The sequence below is a fragment of the Pteropus medius genome, unplaced genomic scaffold (genome assembly GCF_902729225.1).
Source record: "Pteropus medius unplaced genomic scaffold, Ma_sr-lr_union100, whole genome shotgun sequence".
NCBI lineage: Eukaryota > Metazoa > Chordata > Mammalia > Chiroptera > Pteropodidae > Pteropus > Pteropus medius.
The window spans coordinates 7,434,555-7,452,985 of record NW_024349803.1 but is presented as its reverse complement, the minus strand read 5'-3'; the positions used below and the strand labels follow the sequence as shown (position 1 = coordinate 7,452,985).

Genomic DNA, 18,431 nt, shown 5'->3' with positions numbered 1-18,431 from the left:
TCCCTTTCCCTTGGATCATATCAGGCTTATCTAGTCCAGAACAATGGAAAGAGATGAGTCTCTCAGTCATTGTGGACCACCAGAAGGGGTATTTATTCCTGCTGTGTAGATTTGGATTTCAGCTTGGACTAGCACTGTCATTCCAGGCAGGACTCTGAAGTGGCCCTCCCAGGGCCTTTATCACAGACAGGGCTTGCTTATAGGGGCCCCTGTGGCAACCAGGGCTGCCACTCAGTGTCCACAGATACCCAGCCTCCTCTTGAAACCTAAAACACTCCCCTTTCCCAGACTCTTCAATGTTTTCTTGGCAGCTGGATACATCTCTCCTTCCCTGGAAGCCCTAACCTAGACCCCAGCCTCACTTCGTATTTATACAATTTGGCTTCTTTTTAAAAAATATTCTTAATATTTCAATTATAGTTTGCATACAATATTATTATAGTTTCAGATGTACAACTTGGTGATTAGACATTTACATAATTTACAAAATGATCCCTTGGCTTTCACCAAGCTCCTGAGAGCACAGGTCTGGTAACTCTCTCCGGGGGTGAGGAGAGCCAGGCTGACCTTAAGCATTTAAGGATACCATAAGCTAAAGATCCTCTTGAATAGGGAAAAAACAATGTATTTTCTTTCTTTGGCTGATGAATTCATAGTAGACACCCCAACATCACCATTTAAAAAAGATATTTTCGAAGGATGCGTTGTGTTACAAATATACTGTTTATTTGTTGTGATTATATTTGTAGTAAAATAAATGAAAAGGTTAGAGACAGCTTCAGTAAAACAATGAAGCCAGTAAAGGAAATTCAATCCAGTGAAATCCTAGTAACAGTGGAGCTTTCCTGTATGTGGGTCTGGGAAAACCATGGAGTGATTATAACACAAGTGAAAATGACACCCTACAAATTCTTTGGTAGCATGGATGCCTGGAGTGCTGTGGCTGAGCACAGGAGTCAACATGTTGTGAATACATATTATTCAACGTCGACAAGAATAAATAACAATATATAGCCACATGCAGTAAAAAGGAAAAGAATAGAAAGGTTGGCTGCAATAGTTAATTTTATGTGTTAACTTGTGCCCAGTTATTTGGTCAAACGCCGGTCTAGATGCTGCTGTGGAAGTGTTTTCAGATGTGATTAACATTTAAATCAGTAGAGTGTGAATAAAGCAGATTGCTTTCCATAATGTAGGTGGGCCTCAATCTAATCAGTTGAAGACATTGAGAGCAAAGAATGAGGTTCCCAGAAAAAGAGGGAATTCAGTCTCCAGACAGTAGCATAGAAATTCTGCCTGAGTGAGTTTCTGGCTTGCAGATTTTAGACTCAAGACTGCAACATCAACCCTTCCCTGAATTTCCAGCCTGCTGGCCTGCTGCACAAATTTCAGATTTGTCAGCCCCTACAATCACATGAGCCAATTCCTTAAAATCATTCTTTCTCTATCTCTATCTCCTATTGGTTCTGTTTCTCCGGAGGACCCTGACCAATACAGTTGATTGCAACTACTAAGAGTAGAATATTCATTAAAAACAAAAAATAGTGTTTGAGACAAATGGTTCCCCATATGGAAAAAATAAAATCATGTCATATGCCATATATAAATACAAATTCCAGATGGACTGAGGAGCTCATTTTATAATGAGAAAAGTACAAAAGTATAAGAAAAATATTTAAAAACTATTAATTATGGAGTCCTTCTTAAGTAAGATGCAAAGTCCAGAAGCCATAAAGAAAATGATTGGTAGATTTACTTAAAATAAAAATCCAAAATTTAAATTGACAAAAGACATCATAACCAACGTTAAATGACAAGGGGCACAGTAAAAGAAATTATCTACAAATCTATAAGAAGACAAACAACCCACTAGAAAAACAAGCAAAAGGTGGACAGATACTTCACAAAGTAAATCGAATGGGCAATAAATATATATACTATGCTTAACCTCACTAGTAGTGAGGGAAACGCAGATTAAACGATGAGTTATTTTTCTTTCCCCAGACTGTCAAAAGCAAAAGGAAAAACACTGATATACTGTATTACCTTGTCTCATTCATATTATTGGTGGAAGTGGATATTGTTAAAGACTTTAAGAAGGCAATTAAGCAACCTATCAACACGAAAAGGTAATTCCCTTTGACTCATCAATTCCACTTCTGAGAATCTATCTTCATAAAATACACATGTGCACAAAGAAGCATTTGCAAGGATATGCAGTCTATCACCAGAACTGTAAAATCTATCATGGTCCATCCCAACCAAAAGAACACCATGACTAACCTTTGTATGTCTTGTTATGCAAGCATCCTCAAGACCTCGACTTACTTTCATCAGTGAAGAAAGCAAATCGTGTAGCTCATTTCCTTTTCTATGATTCCATTTCTGTAAAACCAAATAAAAGCACACATATTTGCATGTCTAAATACATGTATATGTAGGTAAATGTCTAGAGAAAGGGCTAAAGAACATAAACCAGACCGGAAGGGGTGGGAGAGAGAGGAAAGTTTGTGTCAAGGAAGACATTCATATTTCACTCTGTGTACTTCTGTGCCATTTGACTCCTTCACAACACAGTGGGTTAATATGCTCCTTGCGGAAGGATAACTTTTTAAAAGTAAACTGCCCTAAAGTACACAGAACAGCATCCCCAACTGCTCCTTGCAAAGGAAAGGGCTGTTTTTAGAACTTAAAGCCATAAGATCCAACCCCCAGCTGAGTGAGCGTAGTACGGGTTGGGGATTTGTTCTCAGGGCTCTCACGACTGGGTGTCTATCCTTGTGGACATGAGGTGGGACTCTGAGCTGAGCATCAGACTCCATGCATGGATCATCCCAGTCATTTCCATTATCCCTGAGGCCTCCCCACCTTCGCCCCCAGGGTTTCCACTCGCCCACCCTGCTGCACCTTAAGCCCAAGGCTAGCCTTTTTTAGGAGTAGTAAAGCAAGTCCTGATGACAGTATTTTCCAGGCCTTCTGAAATTTGATTCCTGGAGGAGCAGAATAAGGTCAACCACAGTGACAAAACAAACCAACAGTGGGGACAATGCATGAATTTTGGTGATGATTGCGGCCTTCATTTCCTCTAGGCAAAGAAACCTCAGGGGGTTGAGGTCAGAACTTCCCAGCATTTTCACGCTGAGTTTATTGGGAAATTTCAAAAGTTGCCACCCACACCTTGCTGAGGAAGGGAGAGGGGATGCCTCCTGGGACCCATGCGTGAGATGAAGTACCCTGCAGAGACAGGAGAAACCAGGAACTGGTTCTTTCTCTGGGGAGTTAAAGTGTTGGGAAGTTCACAATTTTTAATCTTATTTAGAAGTTAACATTTGAGTATAGATTTGAAGAAGTGAGAGATGAAGCCACGTGGATGTCAGAAGGAAGAGCATTCCACGTACAGGGAACAGCAGTACAAAGGCCCTGAAGTTGTATTGTGCCCATTGTGGCTGGAGCTAATTGAATAAGGGGAGAATAGAAGGAGATAAGATCAGAAGGGTAGAGAGGAAAGTGGAGAGTGAGCAATGACTTGATACCTTGTAAGGACTTAGGCTTTTATTCTAGATGAGTTAGAGAGCCATTGGTAGTCTAAGAGCCAGGGATCAACATAATCTGGCTGATGGTTAACAGCATGGCTCTGGCTGCTGCATTGAAAACAGACTAAAGGAATAAGGGGAAATCAGTGATATTAGTGAGGTGACAACTGCAATAATTCAAAGGAGAGATAGTAGAGCTGAAATGTTCTTGACAAAGTAGCCAGCATTACCTGGAGGGCTTGTGATGCTCTTTGGGGGACAGGAACTCCTTAGAACAAATAATGAAATGTGCATACCGCTTCTCTGTGCATTGCTGCCCCCCAAAGTTGCTACTTCTGTTAGTCTAAGGTGGGGTCTAGGAATTTGTATTTCTACAAGGTCTCAGGTGAGAATCCTGATATTCCGGGAACCAGACTTTGAAAACCACTAACATTTTCTTCATAGCACTGACGAAAATGTGCTGTAAACATCTGTTTCTAGTGTGTCCTCAAGAAAGCACCTTGCTCATCCCCGTGTTCCATTACCACACATGATATCTGGCACGAATGAATTCATCTCAGCTCTGGGCCAGGCTTGGTGCTATATTGAATGAAGTTCTCGAGGATTCTGGGTTTGAAAGGTTAGGAGATTATTGGTGATGAAACTTTCTAGGAAGTGGTCATGAGAGGGAAGGGATTAATCATTATAAAGATAACAATGGGTGTGACACCCACCCAGTCTAGAGGCAGCCTAGGAGTTTTACTCACATCTTCTCCAATTAAATCCTGTAAAAGCCCTGTGAGTCTGGCATTATTATCCTGATTTTATGAATGAGAAAACTGAGGCTTGGAGAGTTTAAGTAATTTTCTCAAGGTCACATCATTGACAAGTACCAGAACCTTACCAGGCCTGACTGAAAGCTCTGCTCTGTTTACATCACAGACTCTTAAGAAGAGATTGCCTTGAGGACAAGAGCTTCCTTACTTGGGGACTGTGAGCCATTTTCAAAAATGCTGGGAATATGCCATCCTTTAAAAAAAAATGCCTCCTGGCTGAATTGGGAGCCCTGTTCACACTGCACATTCCCAGTCCCAAGCCCTTGTCAGAGCCCTGGCCCCCTAAAAGCAGTGGCTGCCCCAGCAGAAGTATTTTTGCTGACCTTTGTGGTTTTGGCCCAGTGTCTGCTGCAGCACTTTTCCTCAGCCCTCACACTTCACTCAGCCTCCTCCTGTAGGATGATGGACACAGTATTCTTTGCTGAGGGGGCTGAAGCTTGATAAGCTGAGGCCAGCTTATATCTAAATGGAACCCATTCCTCTCCAGAGGGAGGAAAATCAAGTTCCAGGACTTCCGGCCTCATCAACCTCTCTCTCTTCTCCCAGCCTCCTCAGGGGATAAAAATAGCTGCCTCCTAGGGCCTCACTGCTAGTAGCAACTGCTATTCAAGCTGCTTGGCCTGGGAACAGCTGCTTCCCCAGGAGTGGGTGGGTGGGAGGCTTCGGATCAGGGCAGGGACCCTTGGAAACCTGGCAGAGAGAGAGGGGTACCTGGCACGGACCCTTGGAAGCCTCACCCAGAGAGAGAAGAGAAGAGCAAATTTGACCGTGATGGTGGTGGGTGGCTCACATAAACACATCAGGGGGCCCAGAGATCTGCCCACAGCTTTGCTCGGCTGCCTTTAAAAAAGCGAAGGTGTATACATGATTAAAAAAATTTTTTTTTCCAATTACAGTTGACATTCAATATTACATTAGTTTCAGATGTACAGCATTGTGGTTAGACATTTACATAACATGAATACCCATGATTCTTAACCTCTTTGAGGGACAGGGATTCCCTAGGACAAATGATGAGATGTACATACCGCTTCTCTGTGTGTGCTCAAGCATACACACAGCACACACAGACACAAGCACGCACTCAAGAGACAGACACACTTTTGCACACAACGTGACATTCTGGAGAGGGCGCTGTCAACGCCTGACATAAACCACATGTTAACAATCCCAGATGCAGGTTGATAATAAGGACGCAGAATGACTACAAAATATAAAAATGTGTAACGTGTTAACAATAGGTTACTAAAGTTTGCTAATATCTTTTAGGAGAATAAATGTACAGAGTATATATGCATGAGAACAAACAAATGTTAATGTTGACCTCCGATGGTGGGATAAAAGGTGATTTTCTATTTTTCTGCATTTTCTAACTAAATAGAAAAGTAAGTTTCTCTTTCGCAGCCAGAGCGACCTCATCTAGAGATTTTCCGTAGACCTGGGGAGCCCACTTGGCTGCAGGAGCGGCCCGAGCCAGCCTGCCCGCACTCTCCGCCGGGGTGGGGATGTTACAGACAATAGACAAGTAAACAGCAGGCTGGTGACAACGTGGGGCGGGGGCGGGCTCCTTTACAGGGTGACCAGAGAACCCTTCGCGGGCGACTGCACTTTAAAATCAGATCGCTCCCAGCCCAGCCCCGGCCCACAAAAAGCCGGCGGCGCGTGCGTGCGCGCGCTCTCTCGGGGTGGCGGCGACGCGCACGCGCGCGCCTCCGCGGCCAGCCCCCTGCAGCGGACGATGCTGCCCAGGAGGAGGCGGCGGCGGCGGCGGCGGCGCGCTCCGGCGGTCTGAAGCGGCGGCCGGCTGCCACGGGCCGGCGGCGCAATGAGCTGGGTGGCCGCCCCCGGCTCGGGGCTGTGAGGGGCTCGGGGCCGGGGGTGGGCGGCAGCGGCGCGGCAGGCGGCCAACGCTCCTTCCTGGCGGCGGCGGCGGCGGCGGTGGCCATGCGCGGGACGGCGCGGTCGGGGCCGCCGCGCCGGGGCCGCCTACCGGGGGCCCGCGGCCTGAGGGTCCCGCCGCCGCCGCCGCTGCTGCTGCTCCTGCTCGCGCTGCTGTCGCTGCTGCCCGCGCCCGGCGCCGCCGCCGCTCCGGCCCCGCGGCCCCCGGCGCTGCAGCCTGCGGCCGCGGGGCCCAGCGTGAGCCTCTACCTGAGCGAGGACGAGGTGCGCCGCCTCATCGGTGAGTGGGGCCGCCTGCGCCGCGGCGAGCAGGTCCGCCCGGGCCCTGGCTGCTTCCGGCCGCCGGTGGCCCAGTCCGCGCGCGGTCGACCGTGGGCTGTTCCTCTCCCAGGCCCCTGGCGCCCCCATCCCGTCCCAGCGCCCCAGGACTCCTGCGGGCCCCGGCCTTTGCCTGCCGTGCTGGCCGGGAGGTGTGGTCCCTGCCCAGCCTCCGCCCCGGGTCAGCCTTCTAGCTTTCCCCCTACGCCCTCGCTGCCCAGCCACGAAAAGACCCCGAGATCCCTCGGCCTCCTGGAAAGACCCGGGATCCACCCCATTCCATCCTCCATATAGCCTCTTCAGTCCTTAATCTTATTTCCTACAGGCAAGCAACCTTACAGCTTTTCTTCCCTGCCGCACCAAGTTTCTTTGACTCCTCCTATGTGTGCCACTCTTGGGCCTTGGATCTTGGATACCTCGAAATCCACGTTTTGTGTAGACTAAACCTGCAAACCCTTGGTGGTGGTTTTGATGCCCCAGTAGAGGACTCATTCCAGAGGTCATACTTTCTGGTTATGTTTTTTCCTTTCTCTTTTTTTAAAGAGAAGTATAGAAAGACATTACGTGTTCGTGCAGTCTCCGACTCTTGCGACCGATAAGCATACTTCTAAATCATGAAAAATCTCCAGGTAGCAGACCTTTTAGCTTTTTCATTACCTTCTTGGTTCTTGTCTGGGGCGTGTTGGAGTTTGGACTGATCCTGTGTTTCTGGGTCACTCTCCTACTTTGAATACCTTGTAGGGAAAGGAGAACTTGGCTTTGGATCAGTTGATGGTTCCATTCTATTTAAATAGCTTTGTCGTTTGGGAGGAATTTATTTGAAAACTAATGATGTTCTCTTGTTGGAAATGACCCCTTAGAGGTCTGATAGAAATAGCTCCAAAGAGAAGTCTTAGGTAGTTGCAGATTTCTTTTGTGTATTAATATCCCTTTATTTCATCTCAGATTTGTGGTCCATCTGAGTGTTTGAGGGGGAAAAATTATTCTCTCAAGCATCCATTATGTCAGTTTTATTATTTTAAGTTTTAAGACTTTCTGGAAATACGTTGAGGTGGACTCAGTGTTGAAATGGAATTGTTTTTAGCAGACTGTTTAGACACTGTTACATATATGGGTTTGTAGTCTTTAACCAAGGAATGCTGTGTTTTTATAATGTCTTGCCATTCTTAATCCCCTTTTTAGTCTAGCTGAATCAACTGAATTTAGTTTAGCGGAAGTAAAACTGCAAATTGGGTTAGTACTTGGAACATAAGACAAAGGTTATGAAAAATATTTAATGCTTAAATATGGACTCACATCACATTACTTTAAAATATTAATGTATTCATGGTTTTCTAAAGTTTTTTTTTTTTTGGTTAAAAGATTATATATAATTTGTGGCTTTGTTTATTTTAACAAACCAGTCTGGGTGGAGGTAGGGGACAGGGGACAACCAGAGGCTGACATTGACTGAGTGCCTGCCCTATACCTGCTCCTACATGTTTTTACACATCATTTCCTCTAATTTTCTTGTGACCCAGTGAGGTAGGTATCATTCTCATTTTAGAGATGAGGAAAGTCAGGCTTTAAATAACTTGCTCACACAATTTATAATCTTTTTTTTTTTTTAATCAAACAATGTTTACATAGGCTGCAAAGTTTTATTGAATGAAATGAAGATATTGTTTATACTATAGCAGTTTGATTTATGGCATGGTGGAAAAATAACGATTGCTAGTTAATACTTGAGATGATGTATTCGTTACTTGATTGGTGAGCATGCAGTTTATGCTCGGGAATGGGATGTTGGGAGCACAGAGGGAGGATCGCCTCACTAATCAACCTTGTACACCTCTGGGGCAAGAGGGACCTTCAGCTGTATTTTCTCTAGTGCAAATAGAGTTGACCTTTTACAGTGGGTATCTTGACTCTCTTGACTCTCTATCTTGCCAGATCCACGTCTTCTCCTTCCATCTCATCCATCTCCCTTATACATTCTACCTTTAAAATATTCCTTGGCCACCCGTGGGTAGGGAAGAGCATCTGGGTAGGGCTGAGGTGTATACCAGGCATCCTGAGTTCTCAGAATGCAGTTTCCCACAGAAACTCTTGAAGTAATTCTTTGTACCATATTTTTGTACCCTTATGGGTTAAATGCCTTCTGAAATCCGACTTGGGGATCTAAGCATCAATTTCATAATATTTCTAAGACAATGACTTTGGAATTCCAAGTAAGAAACTTATAAATGAAGTGGATAGTGACAACTTTATAAATTGAACTAATGGCCCTTGATATGATAATAAGTTGTTTTAATCCAGTTAATACAGGCACACAGTTTATAAAAAAACAAATAGTGCCAAAAGACTTGAAGTCAAAAACAGCAATTTTCTGCCTTTGGCCTTTTTTCCTCCAGTCCCTACTTTCCAGTGGAAGCTACTGTCTTAAACTAGTTTGTTTTTTACTTTAATATTTCTAAATCATGTAGAATAAGCATTTGACTTCCTACTATCATAATTGAGTACTTGCCCTCTTGTCTCCCACAAACTGCCCAATATAGTTACATAGCAATTTTCGGTAAAACCAGCAGTCAGTATTTACATTATTGTGTATATAATTGTCTTTTAAACTTTTTGATTAGTTTTTTTACATATCTATGGTACAGTCCCTCAGATACTCCAAAAAATGTGTTACCTGCCTTTTGATAGGTTTTTCCAGGTAATACATCAAATCATCTGTCAGTTCCACTTGTTTTTCTCTTAGAGACTTGCACCTCCAAAGCCTTCCATCCTCTTATTCTAATCTGAACAGTAGAATTGTTTTTCCTGTGACTTCTGTTCCTTTTTCTCTCTTCTTAGAGCCTCAGTTTCTTGGATCTCCTGTCTTCTTTTTCTTGGTTTGCTTTGTTTTGCTAGTGTATCCTCTTTAGAAGGGGTGCATAGGAGGTAAATTATTTGTGGCCTTGCATGTCTGAAGGTGTTTGTCCTATCATGCTTTCTAGATGATTTGGCTGAATTTAGTATATTAGGTTGAAAATAACTTCTTTTCACAATTTTGCATTTTCTCACTGTTTTCTGGCATTAAAGGTTTCTGACAAAAATCCAAAGCCATTTTGATTCTTTTTTCTTTTTTTCTTTTTGAATGTCTTTTTCAGGCTTTCTGAAATTTTATAAGCTTTTATGTGAGTCCTTCCGTCTGTCTGTTCTCCATCTTAAGTGGGCCTTTTCAATCTAGAGACTCATATCAGTTTTCAAAACTGAAGTTTGTTACTTCTCTGATAATTTCCTACCCCTTCTTTTTTGTTTGTTTGTGTTTTGTTTTTTTTGAATGTCTTTTAGTTTGGTTATTGACTCTCCTGGACTTGATCTTCAGATTTTCTTAACTTATATCTTTGTATTTTGAGGTGGGAAGTGGGTGAGGATGTCTTAATTTTGTCTTTCAGGCTTTTATTTTTAAAATTTTAATGATGATGTCTTTAAATTTTAGAAGCTCTTTTTGTTCTCTGTGTCCATTTCATTTTTCAGTTTCTATCTTATTCTTTATGGATGTATTATCTTCCCTTATTTTTGTGGTGTGTATGTTGTTTTTAATTTTTTTCTAAATGTTTAATATGTTTTTAATATTCTGCTTCCTCCAGTGTGCCTGTTAATTTCAGAATTCTTTTATGTTTGTTTATATCACAAATATCTGGTGATCCTTGGCTGCCTGTAATTAAGAGCGACATGCTGAAAAGTGGATTAGGGGAGAGAGAACATGCATGTGTATGCTGGTGGTCTATGACTACCCTTGAGGTGCAGGTGGACCTTTCTTTGGTAGTCTGTCCCACGTATCAGCACTTTCACATCTTTTTTGGGACTAGTCAGTGTCTGCACAGAAGACACTTCCAATTTCCTGCCTCTGGTGTGCTTGGTGATGCACCAGCTACCTGGATTTGGGATATTTGGTTGAGGGGGATGGAGGGTGCCACCGTTGAGGCTGTAGACTTTGAGTTCTCTCGTTTACAGTTCTCCTGCCTCTGTGGTTCAGTTTCTTCAGAAAAAACTTTAGGTCTCTTATTGGACCTGGAGAATACCCCTTGTTGAATACCCCCTGCAGAAGCTCCCCCTTTGTCAGGTCTGAGCTTCAGGCTGGCCTTGATTGGCCCTTGCTGGTTCCAGGGTTGAGCCCCTCAGAAGTCCTGACCATTTCTTCAACTGCTTCCCATCTTGCAAAGTTTGTTGAAATGTATAAAGTGTCGTTTTCATTCCCTTTCTGTTTGTCTTTGTGGTTTAATGTCTTTGTGATTTCATTGCTATCATTTTAGAAAAGTTTTCGGAAGAAATGGGAATAAAGACTAGTGGTCATTCCACAATGTGTAAATGGCAGTTAAGATTGAGTTTTGACTTGTGAAGAGCTGGTGTTAATAGCAGTATTTGATAATAATATTAAGGAGATAGTAGTGGTGGTTGAAGTAGTACTTGACACTTTTTAGAATGCTGCTGACATGCAGCAGTCTTTTGCCTGTGTGAGGCACAAAGGTAATCCCTGTGTTAGGTATGTGCTGTTGTTTCCATTATATAGATAAGGAAACAGATTGGGAGGTGGTATGTAACCAACCCAATTCCTTGCTAGTGGGACATGCGGTCCTAATGGAAGTCCATCATAGAGACTCCAAAAGCCTCAGTGGCATCCCTGTGTCCCCAGGCCCTGCTTCATTGCTCTCATTTACTTTTCTTAACAAGTTGCATAATAGGCATTTATTTCCTCATTTTACTGAAGAGGACTCTGATTTGAGGTCTTTTGGGTAAGAGCATCAGGTCTTGGCTCAGGCCTGCCTGAGTCTGGAATCCATACTGCCTCTTGGTCGAGCTGCGATCAACCAAAATAGTCAAGGAGTAGAATCTGCAAGCCTCCTGCCACATGTGCTTGCTTGTGGTCTGGGTCATTACTTGCATCTTCCCATGTTCTCTATCTAATTGATAATTCTGATAGTACTGAGTTCCCTAAGTCCAGGGCTTGTGAAAGTGGTACGTGGCTGGGGCAGTGGTTTCGGATAAAATGCTGGTGAGTGGGTGGAGAGGTATGATATAAACTGGTCATGGCAGCAGTTATGGTAGTGATAGGGAATCTGTAGAGGTCAGAGAGACTTCTGAGAATAGACTCTGCCTCCTACCAATTAGAAATTCACTTTGTATAACTTACTTCTCTCTTAAAAAATAAATGCTCCCTGTAAGAGTTTACATTGTTCACATCTTATTTAAAATCAGGTCAATACTAGTTGAGATCATTGCTCCCCAAATCAGTCAAGTAAAAAAAAAAAATTGAAGTCCAGCCAAGTACCATATATTGTGGTAGAAAATGGAGATTCAAAATTATTAAATTTATTTTCTTGAGGAACTCAGTTTTGTAGGGAGGACATATCTAAAACTATGACACTGAGAAAAGAATTATATTGCTGACTGATATGTTTTTTAAGAGTGACTTCTGACTACAGAAGTGGGGAAGGGAGAGAGGCTTAGAGTTTAGGAAAGGAGACATTTGAGCCGAACCTTGAAGGATGAATTTGATAGGCAGAGAAGAGAAACAGTTCATGCCAGGCAGAGAAAATAGTGTGAACAAAGCTATAGTCCTACGGAAGCAGATGTGTGTGAAATCAAGTAGTAGGAAAAATCTCATGTGGCCAAGATGAGAAAAATTGGCAAAGCCGGAGAGTGGTAAAATATAAAGCTGGAAGATAGGTTGAGATTGGATTAGAAACTTGAGTTTTATGGGTAATGAGTTGTTGAAGAATTTAGGACAGGAGACTGCACGATAAGGACTGAGTTATAGAAAAGAGAGCTTTGGCTCCAGTGAAAAGAGTGGCTTGAAGACTGAAAAGCTGGATCTGGGAGATGAGATAGAGTCAGCCTTGTGATAAGAGGGATCAACTAGGGCAGTTGAAGGGGTGGGATGGGTTTATGAGGAATTTGCAGGGAGTTTGGAGACTTAGTGGAGACTTGAGAGTTAAAGAAAAGGGAGGAGTCACAGGAATCCAGGGCTTCAGATTTGGGCAGCTGACCAAAGGACTCTTTTCTTTTGGGAAGTGGTTGAGGGAAAGAAAAATTAGATGAACCATGTATTCCTCTCCCAGCATCTCTCTTTCCTCTTAAACCCCAGGCCAAGTGCTTGGTAAGGGAAGGTGTGAGGGTATCCTCTCTGCTGATATGTCTAGCATAACTTGCCATTACCTAGATCCTGAGGAGGTGGGGTGCTGGTGAAGGTGGGTTTACACCCTCCGGCAGACTCTTAACCCTTGGCATTCGGGTGGGATTGGTGGCATTGAAGCAGCTTCAATTTGAATTCATGTGTTCTTCATCGGGAAAGCAAGGCTGAGACATTGTGCAATTGTGGGTTTTGAGTTTTTTCCCCCTTCTTCATGCTACGCATGTGGGAGAACTCTATCCAATTATAGCTAAACCTGTCCCCTATGAGTCACATCCTGAGTTGACTAGTCAGTTCTGAAGGAGCTGCCTAAAATACTGCTTGGATTTTAAGGGTCACTTTAGAAATAAATGAAAGCATATAGATTTTTTTTTTGAGCATCCTGAATTGAGACCGTCCATGGCGCTACTTTTGAAATTTTATGTTATGAAAAACACTTGCCAGCTCTGTATACTAAAACAAAACAAAATAAAAATTTGTGCATGAAACAGCTATTAGCTACTCTGAAATTATATCACACTTAAAAATATGCTTTTATGTGTTATCCTTGTTGATTTAAATCAAGCGCTGTATTTGTAATTGAAATGTTATATTTCATTTATGTAGGATCTCTTAAAATGTGATGTGCCAAAACAAATGCATGTGTATTGCTGAGTTACACAATAAACACTTATTGAAGGATTCTTTTTACTATGCCTAAGCAAGTGACAGTGCTGAGTGGTAGACTTTATGAAAAGTAATTTCATAGGTCGCATTCTTGTTCATAAGATAAATATGTTATGTCTTGTTCATAAATAAATATGTTCTTATATAAATATGTGTGTTTTACTATACTTCTTGCTATGTGGCAAGTACTCATATGTGTTCTCTTTTATTTTATCAACCATAGGAAGTAGGTGGCATTGACATTTTTTTACAGATAAAGCTGAGGTTCTGGGAAATTACAGAATTTCCTGGAGGTCACAGAGATGTCTGGGGCTATGTGACTCCAAAGTGCATGCTTTCTCTACTGTGCTGTCTCTGAAGGTTAGCAGACCAAAATCATCTGAGGGGTGTAAAAAAAATATCTGACCAAAATCATCTGAGGGGCGTAAAAAAAATATCTGACCAAAATCATCTGAGGGGCGAAAAAAAATAGATTCCTATACCTACCCTGAGCAATTTGTTTAGGAGATCTGAGATGGGCCTCAGCTAATGAACCTTTTGAATGCCATGTTTCCTTGATTCTAAGTAAGATGTATAGCTTTTCAACATTTGAACAACTCTGAAATTAGAACCATTTTACATTCAATGGAGAGTCATCAGATAATTGACAGCTTGTTTTTCTTGCTGCACTTAGGGGTAATTTTCCACCATTCCTTTCCCCCCCCCCACCCTGGTATCTGTCACAACTTTCTTTCCAGGTTGTAAAATTCACTGGTGGTATTTATTATTTGCTTGTGGTAATGGCTGTGTAGTAATGTCTTTGCAGGGAATCCAAATGGTTGCAGTGAGATATTACCAGTAGGTTCAAGAATAATAGCAATTCAGTTTTCAGCTAGGAAGTTGCTGGCAAGAGAAATGTCAGTGGTTCTTAGCCTTTTTTTGTGAAAGACTTAGGACCTTTTGCTAGACAAGGCATGGTTACCCACACATAATAAATTTTGTATACTGTGCTAGGGGTTCTTAGACTTTGGAGGCTTTGCAGGGACCCCTGATAAAAGTTTATGGATGCATCTGAGTTCCACAAAAGCTGGTTCTGGGAGGAAGCATCTGTTACATTCTGTATTTTATCCTGGGATTCCCTGACCTCCTGCAGAATTTTTTAAAATTTGCTTACATTAAGGTTTACTCTGTTATATGGATTTCGACAAACGCATCATATCATGTATCCATCAGAGTATTCTACAGAATAGTTTTGCCGCCCTAAAAAATCCCTTGTGGAGGTGGCATTTTTATTTATAAATACCATATTTTGAAGTAAACCCAGACATAAAATTTTATAAAACTTTTTAGCATGTATCTCTAAAAGATAAGGACTCTTTAAAAATTTATAACCATTATCCCACCTAAGAAATTAACAGTAATTAGTAAATATCAAATATCTAGGCTGTTCAAATTTTCTTGATTTACACATGAATCTTTATATAGAGATTCTTTCCTGTCACCAGTTTCCTCTCTCATCCCTGCCTCCCACCAAACCATATGTTTAGTTCCTCTGGTGCCAAGCTCTTTCTCACCTTAGGATCTGCATTAGATGATTGCTGTGCCTCCCATGCTTTCTACAGATCTTTACATGGGTAGAACCTTCTAGATCTCAACTTAAAATGCCACTTGCTAAGAAAGCCTTGCCTTTCTAGGTTTTACCCCTCAGTGCTACTCTGTCACCCTGTTTTATTTTAAGCACCTATACTTTTGTTATTTCTATCTCCCCCTTTAGGAAAGCTTCTCTTTGAGTAGAGACCTTTTTTTTATTTTTCCACTTTATATCCAGCACCTAAAATAGTACCTGGCATATAGTAGATGTTCAGTATAAGTTCAGTGAATGAATAAATAAATGAATCACTTTTATTTTGTATTCACTGTCTTATACTTTACTGGAGTCATCATTCTCTTCATCATTTCCTATTGTCTGCTAGGTTATTATCCAAAAGGGGAATCAGACTGAACTTACACTTATAAATGAAAGTTTAAATAAATTAGTTATTAATATTTTATTTTCTTTGAAGTTGCCTCATTTTCCTAAGTCTCTGTCTCTTGAACTCCCCTTTTTGAGTAAGGTACCTTCCCCGCCCCCATCTTGGCTTCCATAGCTCTATACCCTGTACAGACAAATCTGTATCACTGTATCTGCCACATTCTGTTTTTTCCTTGCTGCACTAAGGCCTCCTCATGGCTTGGCATGTAGCAGTCTCTTAGAAGACTCTTGGTCCACCCTACAGTCAGAGAATGTGAAATATTCAAGAGAGATTCTGGCAAAAGCCTTTTCTAGTAATTAGAGCTGGGAAATAGAATTTTAACCTTTTCATCTGAAATGCCTAATCTGCTGTTAATTCTGTCCAGTGTATTTTTTCATCTCATACATTTCATAAATTTGATTTGGGTCTTTTTATGTCTTCCACGTCTCTACTTTTTGATCATGTGGATTACAGTTATAATAGTTGTTTCAAGTTGTCCCAGTGTCCTCGTTTGCTAATTCTAAAGTCTGTACCAGTTCTGGGTTGTTTTCAATCTATGTATATATCCATCTGTCCATCCGTCTGTCTATCCTGCATGTCAGTTAGTTTTTGCCTGGATGGCAGGCACTGTGAATTTTCCTTGCTGGGTGCTAGATATTTTTGTATCCCTATAAATATTCTTGGCTTTTGTTCTGGGATTCAATTAAATTACTTGGAAACAGTTTGATCCTTTCAGGTCTTGTTTTTAAGACTTGTTAGATAGGACAGGAGCAGTGCTCAGTGTAGAGCTAATTATTCCACACTACTGAGTCAAGACCATTTTGTGTACTTTCTCCAGTGACCTGTGAATCATGAGGTTTTCCAGTCTGGCTCATGGGAATAGGCGATATTCCAGATCCTGTGTAGGTGCTAGACACTTTTTATCCTTTCTCTGTCCTTGCTCTGATCAATATTCAGTTGAAGACTGGAGGGTAACCTGCAGATTTTAGAAGTTCTTTCTGTGAAGCTTTCTCCTCTCTGGTTCTTTGTCTTGTATACTTGAGCTGTCTTTGTTTTTCTGAATTCTCATATATTATGTCTTTTTTTTGGTTATTTCAGATGAGATGGTTAATGTGATCCTGTTATTCTATCTTGTCTAAAAGCAGAAATGGCCAACAATTATCATTTTGATTGTTTGCATCTTTTCTAAAGTTGTGTAACTCCTTAAATTATTTATTAAAGGAGAGAATTTATGTCAATTTAAAGAAAAAAGGTGTAAGGTTTGTATATGTGTGTGTGCATATGTACATTAATGTGAGTATATAGTAGATAACATGATGTGGGACAGTATTGGATTTGGAATCTGCATACTGAGTTTTAATTCTGTTTCCTCCTTCTGCTATATGTGGGTAGGCAAGTAATTAATGTTTCTGAGTTTTGGTTTCCTCCAGTATAAGATGAGATGCTTTTCAACCAACAACAGGATGTCTGTTAACAGCAGTTGCTGTAATATATATGAAAATGCTACCTAATCCTCAAAACAATCTATTTTAGTTATTGGTAGGATATTTGCATATTTTCGTATGAAAATTATAGAATGTTAGAAAGAGAGGTCAAATATCACATGGTTGATTCATTGCCTTCAATAACATTTATCACTCACCAAACAATTATTTATTGAGTGTGTACTGGACCATAGTTTGGTGAATAAAACAGTAAAGATTCCTACCTTCACAGAACTAACTCCTAGCAGAGTGCTATGTGACTTGCCTGAGAAAAGAATTTAGGTAGCTTTGGAACTGGACTCCAGTTTAGCCCTTTGCGGTGCTTCCTGTTGCTGGCAGGGAGAAGTGATATTTGTGAATTTTCCATTGTGCTTTGAGACCCTGGACATAACAGCCAACTCTTAGTTACTAATGGCCTGCACTGCTGACTAAGATAGCATGCTTCTACTAAGAGTTAGCTAGGAAAGAAATTGAGTGGTGATTATGTCAAACTATGAGTAAATTATTCCATCTCTATTTATAGGGCCTTACCTGCAATGCTCATGAGCTAGTCAGTTGACAAATTAGTTCCCAAAGTATCTTTTTACCAGATTCAGGAACATTCTGACACTGTAGCAGGGCATGCTTCATATTTTATGTTACTGCACTGGAGATTATGGGTTGAGTTTTTGATCCTTATCCTTGGAAAAGATTTGGGAATCACCTTTAACATCTCTGCAGTTGTGGTACAAATCACATCTTTGAGGAAATTCTTTTATGAATTTGTTTTAGATGATATAGTATTTGGATGTGAAATCTTGTTCCCTAATCCTGTATTTTAGTGTCTATCTCTCTTTATAATTTCTTATTCATCTGCATAGTATTTTCAGATGGGAAGGTTATATCTGAGTTATCTGTTTGAAATCAAAAGTGACCATATTCTCCTTTTGATTTTGCCCAACTTCTCCCAAAGGTGATATCACAAGTACTAGAGAGGCAAACCTGAGCACACCATCCGTGGGGATAGCTTTGGGTTTCCATTCCAGGGATCACAGATTACAGTGAAAGTTACGATCTCAAATATAATCTCTGGAGGATAGTGGTGGGGAAATGTTTGTTCGGTGGGCCTTTGCACTCTGTAGCTTGGTTTGTTAAAGCAGTGGCAACAAATAGCCACTCCTGTGGATTGTTTTTAAGTGAGCTATTGATTTTAACCACATATTATGTTTTTTCCCTGCGGTGGCAAAGTGAGGAAAGGCACTCGGTGACTGCAGGTGCCCAGCTCTTCCTTGGGAGGATCACGAGATTCCCTTCCTTGAAGGTGACTCTCTAGTCACCTTACAGGGACTAAAAGGGTGGGCCTGCTTATCTTTCCTAGGAGAAGGCCGGTCTTAGGTAGGAGATGTTGAGGCATCCTGGAGGAAAGGGGTGGAGTGTGGGATCATATTTACACTGTCTTCTATTGTCAATAATGCATATCTTCTTTCTCTTAAAAACTCATTTTAATTCTTTTTATACTCTCTATGTGTATGTATATTATACACCTCAACCCAGTTCCATCAAGACACTTCATGCTGCATGAGAAAAAT

General features: G+C 41.5%; 1 protein-coding gene across 2 annotated transcripts in view; it reads left to right on the top strand.

The window, feature by feature from the left end:
- Window positions 1-6,074: 6,074 nt before the first annotated feature.
- The window catches only part of RYK (receptor like tyrosine kinase), a 78,892-nt gene continuing 66,535 nt past the window's right edge, over window positions 6,075-18,431 (top strand). The window contains exon 1 of one of the 2 annotated variants that reach the window (XM_039837182.1): window positions 6,075-6,527. In XM_039837182.1, the coding sequence (XP_039693116.1) occupies window positions 6,293-6,527 (235 nt within the window). In that variant the 5' untranslated portion in view covers window positions 6,075-6,292. The remainder of the gene's footprint in view (window positions 6,528-18,431) is intronic. The other variant, XM_039837181.1, reaches the window with a different exon arrangement.